Source organism: Siphateles boraxobius, unplaced genomic scaffold (genome assembly GCF_051911475.1).
Source record: "Siphateles boraxobius isolate OS27281-9 unplaced genomic scaffold, OSU_SipBor_1 130, whole genome shotgun sequence".
NCBI classification, from domain to species: Eukaryota; Metazoa; Chordata; class Actinopteri; order Cypriniformes; family Leuciscidae; genus Siphateles; species Siphateles boraxobius.
The window spans coordinates 19,574,834-19,588,838 of record NW_027508734.1 but is presented as its reverse complement, the minus strand read 5'-3'; the positions used below and the strand labels follow the sequence as shown (position 1 = coordinate 19,588,838).

The following is a 14,005-nucleotide window of genomic DNA, read 5'->3' as shown; positions in this document are numbered from 1 at the left end:
AGAGCTTATACAAGCAACCGTAAGAGTAAGGGGAATGTCTCAGCATGATATGATTCCTGATGATATTCCACTATTGTATCAAACAAAAACGTATTATTCTAAGAAAGAAATAACTGATGACGAGCCGTTTAATTATTGAGAAATAATGCACACCGAAGTGGCAATGTGGAAGGTTGCTCCTTGGGCGAGCATTATTATTCCACTTCTAACACGGTTACCACACCTTAAAACATTGTTTAGATGTTTTATTTCAAGACATTTGTCAGGTTTTCGTCCATAAAACCCTCTTGTTTGTAGAAATAATTTCTATTATATTCTACTTGTACTACTTTCTATTTAATTTTCACATCCTAAGCCTGCGTTGCTAATTCCAAAACATAATTTTAGAGCTACAGAGGCGTGAGCCATTGATATGAAGGAAGGAGAGAGAGAGAGAGAGAGAGAGAGAGAGAGAGAGAGAGAGAGAGAGAGAGAGAGAGAGAGAGAGAGAGAGAGAGAGAGAGAGAGATTAGTCTGCATGGCTTTGGTAACAGTGGTTGGCAGCAGCTTCTCTACAAATACTGAAGCTTTTAACTGCTTCAAAAACAGTGACGTTACTTTGTGGGTTTTGGTTCAATTGCTGTTGTAATGTAGGCTGTAAGGACCTTCAAAAAAACTGAAATATTTTGGTGAAGTGATATGGAACTGTAATGCAGTCAAGACCTGCCTGGAACTGTGCGTTTCTTGAAAAATAATTGCACACCTTCGTCAACGGTTGTCAGCCAATCATAATCAAGCATTCAAAGGCCTGTGGTAATCTATAATCTTTAAGATAAATTCTATTCTATTTTATTCTATAATACCCTCTGTGGTGGGTATTTTGCACTGACTCTTTCTGCAGGTTACATTAATGCGCAATTAAGTGGCGACGTGACTTTATTTATTTATTTTTTGTCTTTAGCCTTGAATAAAATCAGTTAAATTTGAACTGATTCACTCAAAACACAGATTCAGAAAATTATTCAGAACCGAAACAACTTTATGTTGCTCTGAGAAGAGCAACAGTTCAACTGTGGCTTTGTTTGTGGCTATTTTCGTTTACAGAGAAAACAGAAAATAGTGCCAGTTACCTTTGCATCTTTGAACAACATGATTTAACAAGTCAAAGATTCAAAAACCCTCTCATAAAGACAATTACATGTCGCCACCGAATGGTGATAGAGAGTCAGTGAAAGAGTCACGAAATAATTCCCACCAGCCTCTCTGGACTGTGAGCAATATTTTTTTAATATTGCTTGAATCTAAATCAGTTTCTAATCAAAATCAGATCACAGATCATTTTGGTTTAAATTCACTCTCCACTTAGAAGAACAACTTTTTAAATATGAAAGGGATGTTGAATTGACCTTGTGGCAGCTCAGCACTCCGTGTAGTGGGAGGGGAGACAGAATAAAGGAACGTCTGCGAGTGTAACAGAAAAAGAACAAGAGAGATAGAGAGAGTGAGGGAGCGTAGCACCACTTTACTGAGCAGAGTAAATAGTAAGGAGTTGTGGCTGGGACAGTCCGACCACTTGGACACAAAGAAGCATAGCCAACACAGGGTACCGTCTACAACAATGAATGACATCAAACTGGCCCTGCTGGGCAGTGAGGGAGCAGGTAAATCTGGTAAGTGCTCATCTTATATATAGTCAATACATTTTATATGCACATGTGTCTTTCAGATTAACTAAAACTTTACAGAATCTCCCATGTGCCTGTTGCATGGTCCTCACATTTTGAGTTGGAAATCATGTGTGAGTGGTGTGTTAGTGTGTGTATCACAACGCAATTATTTCGGCCCTCTGCAAACACTGGAAGGACTTTGTATATTGGAACAGATCATAGTGAGATCATCGTTAACTTATAGAACTCATCTGAGAGGGAAATTAAAATAAATGATTGTAAAATGCAAGTAATTGCTGAAATTGTCGAAAGGTTATTTTTTGTTCCACTCTGCGGCATAGGAACATTTAGCCCTTCAGGCTGCATACCTGTACTAATGACTATTAAGTAGTTGGGAAACGATGATGCTACATCCCCTGAGATCAAAACTAGTTTAGCGGGGGTCATGAGGGAGTCCTTAACCAGGGTTCGGATCCAAATGACCAGGGTGAAGGCAGAACAGAACAACAAGGAAGTCCTGTTGCAGATTTGAGGTGTGGTGAGGAATAAGTGTTAAAATCTGACTGAAGGATTGAAAGCAGCTTTCACGAAGCTGCCGCAGAGTGTATTTATGCATGGAAACTCAAGTCCTGACTTCAATGACTCAATGAGCCAGCAAAGCTTCATGGCTCAAATATTTAATATAGACCAGGTAGTGTGCTCATGGAGAAAATGTAACGGTTTTTCCTGTGCCAAATATGCAACAGCGGAGTTGGCCAAGTCTTTGATGAGGGGCTGGACTTTGACCTTGTGCCCTCTCTTCCTATTTCAAGCTGTCTTATGAGTCATTTACATCACAGCTCTGGATGATCAATCTCAATAACTAACTAATCAATCTTCCCCTCTCTCTTGTCCTTAGCGGTTTTAGTGAGATTTTTGACCAAGCGGTTCATAGGAGAATATGCGTCAAATGCCAGTAAGTACAGTCTCACATGCATATTTAATAATGAAGCCAGAACTTTACTCATGTTTTCATGGGGTTTATCTGCCTCAGCATTATGTCTGGCATATTATTAAATGTTATAATTCCCATACGTAAAGCTTTTTGTTCATTTAATACATGAACAACATAACTGTGAGCTTGCAAGAGGACTTCCATTATAAACAGCTGGAAGAAGAGCAAAGTTGATCAAATTTTTTAATTATTACATTTACAAAAAAAAAGAATAAAATGATTTTTGAAGCTTTTTGCATACTAAAACGTTCTCTTCAAAAGAGAGAAAGGTCTAAGACTACATTGTAAAATATTTGTACAGAATTATACTGTAAAAAAAGCTACAGTTAAAAGCTTTTAACTGCTTAACTTTAAGTTGCCTTATCATATATGGAGAAAAACTGTAAATGGTTTAGCATTTCATTATATGTAATTTTACTGTAAAATAGTCAAATGTATGGGTTTTGCAAGTAAAAACTATGAATTACCATATGCTGAAAAACGTCTCGGTTACGTTTGTAACCCTCGTTCCCTGAGTAGGGAACGGAGACGTTACGTCGGATGACGACAAATGGGGGTTTCGCCTAGAAAGCCAATCATCTTTGTGTATTACAAAACGAGCCAATGGCGATGAAATGCCATGGGTCTCTGGAATTTGCATAGCGTATCTCCGCCCCACCGCGTGGGTATAAAAGGAGGACGCCAGCAACATGCAGATATGTCTTCGCTGAGGAGCCGAGACTGAGCTCAGGCGTCTACCCAGCGGTACAGCGGAAGTGGCAGGGAGACGTAACGTCTCCGTTCCCTACTCAGGGAACGAGGGTTACATACGTAACCGAGACGTTCCCTTTCGTAGTCACTCCGAGTTACGTCGGATGACGACGAATGGGGGTCCCCGTGAAATCACGCCACCTTCACAGCTGTCTTCCAGGCGAAAGTCTGATCCCCCTGTCGTGATACTGGCACGGACGTAGGAGTCCTACTTAACACAGGAATACCAAGGTACACTGGGAAGCATATCTCAGAGGAGATATGCCACAGCATGCCTACCCGTAGGGAGGACTTAAGAACACACATATGGCCGGAGGGCTTCATATGGAGGAACGCTGGAGTGACCAGCCCGAGGGGTGGCAACTTTCAACTCCAGGAGTGGCAAGGTGGCTTGCCAAGGGAAAGACACATGCTCAAGGAGGCTTACAGTGGAAATACACATGTGGGGGTTACTCAGGGAGGAACCATGCACACGGAGGCACCTAGCCGACGCACAGGCAATAGACACTGGCGCCAGCGTCAATAGTGCTGGAGGAACTCAGGGCTTCAGAGAGGAAGGCTCACTTGAGGAAAAATCGCACGTATCCAGTCCGTGGAGTGGAATGGCGAGCAAGCGAAGACACCTGAGCGGGTCCAGTACTAGCTGACTGAAGCGAGTACACGAGAGGACACAGGCTCCACTCGGAGATTATAAAATCTGGCGAATGTGTTGGGTGTCGCCCAGCCTGTAGCTCTACAGATGTCTGCCAGCGAGGCGCCATGCGCTAGAGCCCAAGAGGAAGCCACACTCCGGGTGGAGTGGGCTGTCACACCAAGGGGGCACGGTCGGCCTTGCTGTTGGTAAGCCAAAGCAACGGCGTCCACTATCCAGTGGGACAACCTCTGCATTGAGAGAGCCTTTCCCTTCAGTCTCCCACCATAACAGACAAAGAGCTGGTCTGAGGTCCTGAAACACTGCGTTCTGTCTACGTAGGCACGGAGAGCGCGTACTGGACAGAGCAGTGCCAAGGCTGGGTCTGCCTCCTCCAGGGGTAGCGCTTGCAGGTTCACCACCTGGTCCCGGAAGGGAGTGGTGGGAACCTTGGGCACATATCCACGCTTCGTCAACGGAGAATGCGTGCAGGTCCCCTACCCTCTTGATGGAGGCCAATGCAACCCGGAGCGCTGTCTTTATAGACAGGAATTTAAGCTCAACTGATTGCAGAGGCTCAAAGGGAGGCCTCTGTAAGGCATTTAACACCACAGAGAGGTCCCAAGAGGGAAAGAGAGGAGGACGAAGAGGATTCAGTCTCCTCGCTCCTCTCAGGAACCTGACGATCAGGTCGTGCTTCCCCAGAGACTTACCTCAAACAGCTTCGTGATATGCGGCGATAGCGGCCACATACACCTTCAGGGTGGAGGGAGACAGCCTTCGCTCCAGCCCATCTTGCAGGAAGGAAAGTACGACAGTGATCGGGCATCTCCTGGGGTCTTCTCGGCGAGAAGAGCACCAGTTGACGAAGAGGTTCCTCTTCGACGCATAGACATGTCTCGTGGACGATGCTCTAGCGGAAGTGATGGTAGCCGCCACCACAGGTGGCAGGGTACTCAAACCTGCCTCGTCCCGTCCAGGAGCCACACGTGGAGCCTCCAAAGATCGGGTCGAGGGTGCCAGAGGGTGCCCCGTCTCTGAGAAAGGAGATCCTTCCTCAGAGGGATTGGCCAAGGAGGTGCTGTCGCGAGGAGTATCAGTTCGGAGAACCAGGTCCGGGCGGGCCAGTACGGCGCGACCAGAATGACCTGCTCCTCGTCCTCCTTAATCTTGCACAGGGTCCGTGCGAGAAGGCTCACTGGGGGAAACGCATATTTGCGTAGGCCCCCCGGCCAGCTGTGCGCCAGTGCATCCGTGCCGAGGGTACCCTCGGACAAGGAGTAATACAGGGCACAATGGGATGAGTCGTGGGAGGCAAACAGGTCTATCTGTGCGTCCCCGAACTAGTCCCAGATCAGCTGGACCGACTGGGGATGGAGTCGCCATTCGCCGGGGACGGGTCGAAACCGTGACAGCTCGTCGGCTGCAAAGTTCCGATCTCCCGGAATGTAGATAGCACAAAGGGACCTCAGGTGCTTCTGACTCCATAAGAGGAGGTGGCGTGCGAGTTGCGACATACGGCGGGAGCGTAGACCACCCTGACGGTTGATGTACGCTACTGTCGCGGTATTGTCTGAACGGACTAGTACGTGTTGACCCTTGAGCAAAATGCGGAAACGGTGCAGGGCAAGGCGTACTGCCAGCAACTCGAGGCAATTGACATGCAGAAGGCGCTGGGGTCCTGTCCAGGAGCCTGCGGCGGCATGTCCGTTGCACATGGCGCCCCAGCCCGTGGAAGAGGCATCTGTGGAGACAACAACATGCCTGGAAACTCATTCTAGGGGAACACCGGCCCGTAGAAAGCTGAGGTTCCTCCACGGGGTGAAGGTCTGACGGCAGGTCAGAGTTTCTGGAACTCGGAGCGTGCCATGATGCCATGCCCACCTCGGGACTGGATCGCGAAGCCACAGCTGAAGCGGTCTCATATGAAGCAGTCCAAGCGGCGTTGCTGCGGCTGCAGATGCCATATGCCCCAGGAGCCTCTGAAACAATTTCAGTGGGACCGCACTCTTGCCATCGAACTGTCGAAGACAAGTCAGCAGTGAGTGTGAGCGCTCGCTCGTAAGCTGCGCGGACATAGCGACCGAGTCGATCTCCATCCCGAGAAAAGAGATCCTCTGCACGGGGCGGAGTTTGCTCTTCTCCCAGTTGACCCGAAGGCCCAGACGGGCTAGGTGCCGGAGCACTAGGTCTCTGTGTTCGCAAACCTGATCTCGAGAGTGAGCTAATATTAGCCAGTCGTCGAGATAATTCAGGATGCGAACCCCGTGTTCGCGCAGGGGAACAAGGGCTGCCTCGACGACCTTCGTAAAGACGCGAGGAGACAGAGCCAGTCCGAATGGGAGAACCGCATACTGGTATTCCTGCCCCTCGAAAGCAAACCGAAGAAACGGTCTGTGTCGAGGTAAGATGGAGACATGAAAGTAAGCGTCCTTCAGGTCTATCGCTGCAAACCAATCCTGAGGCCGCACGCATTCGAAAATGCGTTTGGCCGTGAGCATCTTGAACCCCCTGAAGCGGGGAGGAGACCTTGCGAACTGAATCGCAAAACCGAGCCTGATAGTTCGGGCGACCCAGCGGGACAGGCTGGGAAGCTCTAACCAAGCTGCCAGAAACTGAACCAGCGGGGTCATGCGAACCACAGGCGTCCCCCCGGAGGGGCAGCGAAGCGGAGTGACCGGCCCAAGCGAGGGTGGCATAGCGGCCCGAGGCGGGGGCGCGGCCAAGCTCCGCGTCCTGAAAGAGGAGACCAGGGAAGGACCAGCGTTCCAGAAGGAGGCAACGCAGCCGCATCGTCACTTTCCGATGACTCCTGCCCGCCTTGTGATGCCGCGATCGACATCGAGTCCTCCGAATGAAACACGCGGGGCATCAGAAGATGGACCCGGTAGAATCACCGCAGCGCTCGCGGGTTGCAACACTGTAGAGGGGGGCGTGGTCCGAGGACGCATCATCGGATTGTTCCACACCGTCACCCTCAAGTCACCCTGTCCACCAGCCGAAGTACCACCTCTCGTGGAGGGTGTAGATCGAGGTGTGGATGAGGGGACTCTCTCTCGAATGAGATCATTGAGTCTCGACCTCAGTGTTGCGATGGCCATGTTCCCACAGAAGGAACATGAGTCATCCACAAGTGCTGCTTTAGCGTGCTCTAAGCCCAGACACGCAAAGCAGCGATTGTGCCCATCAAAGGAAGACAGGAATCGACCGCACCCAGAAGAACACGGGCGAGACATCTTTAAAAAGATGTGCCACGTGCAGCTCTTTTAGAGAGGAAAAACTCAGCGATGCTGAGGCGACCAGGGAGAAGCACACAGACTGGGAGATCACTGCTCAGATCGCAGGCAATGTGAAACTCGCTGGGTACCGCCGTCACACCAACACCGGAGAGTTCGCTCGTCTCGAAGAAGATGATGTCAAGGAAAACTCAGGATTTGGCTTGTGGAGTGAAGAGAAGCTCTTGGCTCCGAAGCGAAAACATATCTGCATGTTGCTGGCGTCCTCCTTTTATACCCACGCGGTGGAGCGGAGATACGCTATGCAAATTCCGCAGACCCATGGCATTTCATCGCCATTGGCTCGTTTTGTAATACACGAAGATGATTGGATTTCTAGGCGAAACCCCCATTCGTCGTCATCCGACGTAACTCGGAGTGACTACGAAAGGGAACAGTAGATTCCCAGAAACCCCTGTATGACACATCAAAAATTATATTTTATTTAAATAATTTTGTTTCTTCTTATTTTTGTAAGAAGTGTACTGTATACAGTATGGTGTTTATGTAACATTTGGTGTCATTTAGTTAAAGTTTATTGAATTTGTTAGAGTCACACCCTGATGGTGTTGTTTATGTCTTTGTGTGTATATGACCATGTGCTCTGTCTACAAACATGTTTATGGACAGGCAACTTAAAATGAACTGCTTTCTATTTCACCAGCTGCATTATTTTGGTGGTTATCAGTACAATTCAGATTTTTGTACAAGTAGATTGGTAAATTAATATCATATAACTTAAGGAAATATACAGCTATAAGTTGTAAAATATACAGGCACCATTATGCCACCCCATAATACCTGCAATATTGTCACTGTATTATTTTTTTTACAGTGAACCACAGTTGTTGATTTGTACTGTAAATTTAAACAGGATATATATATATATTTTTTTCTTCTTATTATTATTTTTTTTACATTGTTTTTATGTTTTATTTTATCTCAGAAAGTTCTACAGGGTTAGTTTAAAAAAATCTGTAATTATTTACTCATGTTGTTCCAAACCTGTGTGTCACCGAATGGCTGTAGAAAGTAAACGACGAATGAGATGATGAAATAACACAGTCTTTAATACCAAACTCGGGAGCAACATTCACGTTCAATGCAAACAATAACTGACAAAGTGCTGAACAGAACAGGAAGAATACACATAGTAAATGAGGGAACTAAACAGAAATAGCTGGACAAAGATTAACTAATCTGTAACCATGGAAGCTAATGAGAACTCATACAGACATGACAGGAACAACCAAACAGAGCATAATCCAATGTTGTTTTTGGACTTCTTTGCCTTTCATTGTACAGAAAAAAAAGATAAAACATTCTTCATAATATCTACTTTTGTGTTCCACAGAAGAAAGAAAGTGAGCGACATGAAGCCAAGTAAATAATAGCATCATTTTCAATTAATGTTTCCCATTATTTACATTAATTGTAAAAAGTCCTGTGCACATGCAATGCTGCGTGTGCTTTCCTATTGTTCAGTTCCCATATGTCTAATCCATCCAATCATGCCAAGGATTCCCGAAGCTCCCAGTAATTAGCCTACTCACCTCTGATCCAACTACATGTGTATCACATCACAGCACTCAGTTTCTACTTTTATTCCCTTGAATTTTATATGAGTATCTAATGGTCCACCTTCATTTCAGGGGTAAGATTTTATGATGCACACGTTTGTTGTAATACCAAGGATTTTATCCAAAATTGTTTGTTGCAGACTCCTTATACCATAAAAGGTTCTCCATTGATGGAAGACAGTTGAACTTGGAAGTCTTTGATCCGTGCTCGCAGGTTTGTGTTTATACATTCATAATGTCTACCCTGAGCTCATGGCTAGCATTAATACAAACACTGCCATAGGGCAACATGCTCAGATATACCTGCTTCTTATGGGAAATGCATGTTGTGTTCTGCTGGGATTTATGATATTTCCCTGAAGCAGAGTATACAGTGCAAAGCCTTTGAAAACTGAGCCTCACAGCTTACAGCTGCTGCATCTGGAAACTTTTACTTCTGTAGTTATTGTTTTACTTTGATTTCCAAAAAGTCCTGAGATGGGCACCTTTCTACCCTGTAACTAAATGCTTGCGCTATAAACAGCCAACATTAGCAGTCAGCCACTGCATCTAAAACAAAAACTTCTGGTAGAGAACTAGTCAACTGTAAACACATGAAATTACATAGTCCACTTTTCCATTTGGTCAGAGAGGACTTTAGATGAGCATGTTTTTTTGACTCGACCTCTGTGTGCTCCCCATCCCCTGGCAGAGTGGAGAAAGCAGATGTATTCTGGAGGAACCGGTGGATTGGGCTGATGGCTTTGTGGTGGTGTACACCATCAGCGACCGTACGTCCTTCCTAAATGCCAAAAACATCCTGGCGCAGATCAAAGAAAGTCGTCGAGAAACCTGTAAAGGGTGAGTCAGTGTCTCTCCAGTGACTTTTTGACCTTTGTCTGATGCTGACTGAAATTGGAGGATGGAGCTTTAATGACTTAACGAGGACCATTTGCCGAACAGCGAGAAGAGGCTTCCTGCTTAGATTTGTGCACATCTGTAAAGGACAGACTGGGTCACATTATGACTAGACCACAGCGGTTATACAATAACTCATATAAAGCTGTCCATTTCCATGTCGATGATATTTCCAATGGTTTTGATTACTGCAGTATGACCAGCAGGCCAAAGCTTTCCATTTTAGTCCATCACATTTATAGAGAAATTTAAAAGTCTGGTTGGTTTAGGTTTCACCGACTATTTGTCATTTGAAAGTCCTTTGAAACAATAGGAAGTGAGCATGAGACTAGGCATCTGGAGCCTATTAGAACTCTGAAATGGGCAATGAGATCACTCATGGGTGGTTTTAGTTCCTCAAAATTTGCTTAAAAGTTTTTACACTTCAAAACATGGCAACAAGTGGTTGTACTTGTAGTGAGGTTTTTGCTTTGCAGCAAGTTTCCAACCCATTTCTTTGTTGTTTGAGCTCACACATTGTGATAATTTGATATTTTATTTAAAATTGTTCCACTTGCTATGCTGCCACATGAGGAAAATGTCAAGTTTAGGCCAATGTCATTTTTCCAATGACATACACTGTGAGAAATTAAACTCAGTGTGTGAACATGTTTAGAGTCAGTATGGATAGTACCATTTAATGCCATATGTATTGTAGCATTTTTTAGACTGTTGAAATTATAATGTATTCCCAACCAATATTCAATTTACTCAAAGTAATACATCATATGGCCATGTTTTCTTCAGAAAGCAAATTTATCTGGAAAGAAAATCATCTGATTTCATTTCAATAGAGAGGTTCCCATCTGCCTGGTGGGTAACAAGCAGGACCTATGCCACAGCCGTCAAGTGAGTGAGGAAGAGGGCCGTTCCCTGGCCCAGGAGAACAAATGCCACTTCCAGGAGGTGTCGGCGGCTGAGAACTATCTGGATATCTCCAACCTCTTCACCAAACTCATCCGGCATGTGATGGAACATCTGAAGCATAGATGTGACCGCAGACGGTACAGTGGCTCCAAGTCCATGGCCAAGCTCATCAACAATGTCTTTGGCAAGAGGAGAAAGTCTGTTTGAATGCAGAAAAATAAAAGAGCCCAGAAAAGAGCATTGCCTTCAGCAACAGAGACGTGTCCTTGTTAAGCTCAATTTTCTTGAAAATGTTTATCGAAGTAGTCTCTAATAAGTAGTGTAATTCAAATACCACTATGAGAGATCCCATGCAGCCAAGAACATCATATAGAACAGTGGTTCTCAACCTTTTTAACCCTTTGTCACAAAAATATTTGAAGGCCCTAAGACTTTTCCAGTTGTTCATGATTTAAGAAATAAATACAAAGTTCTGTCATCAACTCTAAATGGCACAGGCTAAAAGGTCCTTAACTCAACCTGCTTGCAATCACATCGTTATCTATACGACACTGATTGGCTGATTGGTTCCTGCTGTATCAGTAGCCAATAAGGTTGCGTGCTCAACCTTCAAATACTTGGGTAGCATTTGCCTTAGCAGTGCAGGCAGTTTTTAGAAACCCTCCACTTTCCCCAGCTCCACCTGTATAGATCTGCTACGGGATATTCATGTACACCTGTTATTGTACAGCAGCAGCATGTCTTACTCACAGCAGCGTGTCATGTCTGTATTGGCAGTAGCAAGTCCCGTACTTGCTCTGCTGCAGCAATAACAGCAGCAGGGTCAGTCATGACCAAACATACAAACATTGCCCATTACAATGCCAAACACTCAGAAAGTTGTCATGACAGAAAAATTTAAAAAAAATATTTTTTACTCCTATTTCAACCCAATAATTTTTTTTTAGAACTTGGCAGAAATTGCCCATGGAGTTTTAAGATTTTAATAATTGACCACATCAAATATCCAGGTTTGTCAAGACCATTGGCATCCTGGTTGTTCAAAGTTGTTGAAGGCTGAACTAAAATAAGAATCTTGATTCTTGATTCCCGATCTTGATTTTTTGTTGTTGTTGCTTAATCGCTAATCTTGGGGTCCCCTTGTTGAGAACTAACTGTTGTTTTTTTTTTTTTTTGTAGAAAGAAAAATCTTAGCCCTATGTTTCCATATTGTTTTATTTTACTCTTATCAGTCTCGGAAGAGTCGGAACACCCAAAGCAACTTCAAAATTCAGATTTTTTTTAAAACATGTACACCTCTTGATAATATTTTCAATATCTTTGAGAGGGAAATGTTTGCAACTTTGTAAAGCTTTTGCTTTTCTATTCAAGGATAGCACACATTCTTTCCCTCGCTCTTTGAAAATGTTTTGATGGCACGAGATTGAGTTTGTGTCAAGGAATGCACAACAAAGTGAGAGTAAATTTCATATATAGATGCTGTGATGAGGTGTAAAATTGCAGGTAAATTACCTTTCTAAATAAAACCTAGGCAGAGGAATGAAAATAAAACTCTCCTGCATTCCTTCCGTAGAATTCTCAAGGCCTTTTGAGTAAAAAAACAACAACAAAAAAACAAGACCGCAGCCTTTGTACAATACAATTGCAAGACAAGGCTTGTTGTCCCTTGGGAATGACCTGTGTAAAAAACAATCATCTTATAGGGTTAATAACAAAAAGCAACTGCACTTTTTTTTGTCAGTAGTACTGATCACTTTGTTTAAAAGTTAAAAGTCTAGAGTGGGAGAAATATGGGAACCTCTAAACTAACAACTCATCTAAAGTATTTGGCTTGAGGTGTGTTACCTTAAAAAAGGCCAAATTCAGTCTTCAATTTCTAGGGCTGTCCCATTCAAAAATGTTCCAGTGGACTGAAATGTTTACTCAGTAAAAGTTCTCACAATGCACCCTAAAAAGCTTATACCGTGCGTATACCCGGTGTTTTCATGGAGTCATCATGGCACTGTACTTTTAACAGTAACAATGATGATAAACAACACAAATCATACTAGAAGTGCATTGGTCCTGGAATGTAATACAGTGATGTTGTTGATAAATACCGGTGACATTTATGTGCGACCCAGTTTTCGATCAGTGCCCCAATGTTTAGGGCTCAAGGCTCTTGCTAGTGCCTGAATTTGTGTTCACGATATACTGACTTCACAACACAGGGAACTAGGGACTATAAAGAGACACAGCAATAGAAGCCATGCGAGACTTCTCTAAAAAAAGAAAAAAGAAGACATCTCAGAAATATCGATCAATCAAGAACTCTCTTGTTCAAGGCTGCTTATCAGATGAAGGAAGTATTAAACTGAGGTTACTGCTGCTAAAGTTACAAAATACAATTCTGAATATACTTTTCAGTTTATTGTTCAGGTACCAGTAGTTTTATGTGAATTTCAATAATTTGTGTGATTAGTTTAAGCTGGCTGTGTTTGTCTATTTTTGTAATTTGTTTGAAGAGCAGCTTTATAATGTAGAACTTCACTTCAGTACAATACTTGGCAAAAGTGGAATGTGTACCTTGATTTTTTTTTAAACATAGTAATATGTTCATTAACCTACTAATAAAATGGTTTCTTTTTAAATGAGTGGTTTTTACTATTACTATAATTATTTTATAATTAATATTTTGTTTGCTTGTACACTCTGTCATAACCTGATATGTTTGCAATAAATATCTTTTTATCCCAAAGTGTTGATCTATATAATTTATTTCATGTCTAAATTGACACTTTTTTTCACATGAGTGGAACTTTTGTTCCCTTTTGTTGTCACTATGAGTTCCAGCGTGAAGACGAATGGGGTTTCGCTTATAAAGCCTATCGACTTCGAGTATTACAAAATGAGCCAATGGCAAAGAAATGCCATGGTTCTGCGGAATTTGCATGGCGCAACTCCGCCCCACCTCGTGAGTATAAAAGGAGTACGCTGGCAACACACACGTTCACACTGCCTGCTGATCTGTGGAGTACAGTGGTGGCTGGTGATAATTATTTTTTGGGGGGCGGGGTGAAAATAAATACGAATAAATTTCAGATAGCTGTTTGAGGTCTCTTACCCCCGTTATTGTCCACAAAACTTCAATGCCGACACGTTTCTTATGACAAGCGCGGGTGAAGCTCCGGGTGAAGCTCGACCTCTGTCACTGGCTGCTGCCGGATTTGTAAATCGGGTTGGTCCGGTCCGAGATCCTTTATCCTTTTTTTTCTTTTCTTCCAGCGAACGCCTTGTGAAAGTTTTTTTTTGTAAATAAATGACGGGTTAAATTTGGTTTAACTGCT

At 43.8% G+C, this 14,005-nt stretch overlaps 1 protein-coding gene across 1 annotated transcript; it reads left to right on the top strand.

Moving 5' to 3' along the window:
• The first annotated feature begins 1,463 nt into the window (after positions 1 to 1,463).
• Positions 1,464 to 13,416, top strand: rerglb (RERG/RAS-like b). Its single transcript, XM_077228490.1, has 5 exons — positions 1,464 to 1,649; positions 2,545 to 2,601; positions 9,017 to 9,090; positions 9,568 to 9,716; positions 10,607 to 13,416. Exons 1-5 carry the CDS (start codon positions 1,598 to 1,600, stop codon positions 10,884 to 10,886), a joined length of 612 nt encoding a protein of 203 aa, XP_077084605.1. The 5' UTR covers positions 1,464 to 1,597; the 3' UTR covers positions 10,887 to 13,416.
• The last annotated feature ends 589 nt before the right edge of the window (positions 13,417 to 14,005 follow it).

What these genes read in the sequence shown, in the direction of transcription:
- rerglb (XM_077228490.1), top strand. Translation starts at nt 1,598, where the DNA reads ATGAATGACATCAAACTGGCCCTGCTGGGCAGTGAGGGAGCAGGTAAA. An exon ending in AGAATATGCGTCAAATGCCA is followed by an intron (nt 2,602 to 9,016) that starts GTAAGTACAGTC and finishes TGTTTGTTGCAG; the next exon opens with ACTCCTTATACCATAAAAGG. An exon ending in CGTCGAGAAACCTGTAAAGG is followed by an intron (nt 9,717 to 10,606) that starts GTGAGTCAGTGT and finishes TCATTTCAATAG; the next exon opens with AGAGGTTCCCATCTGCCTGG.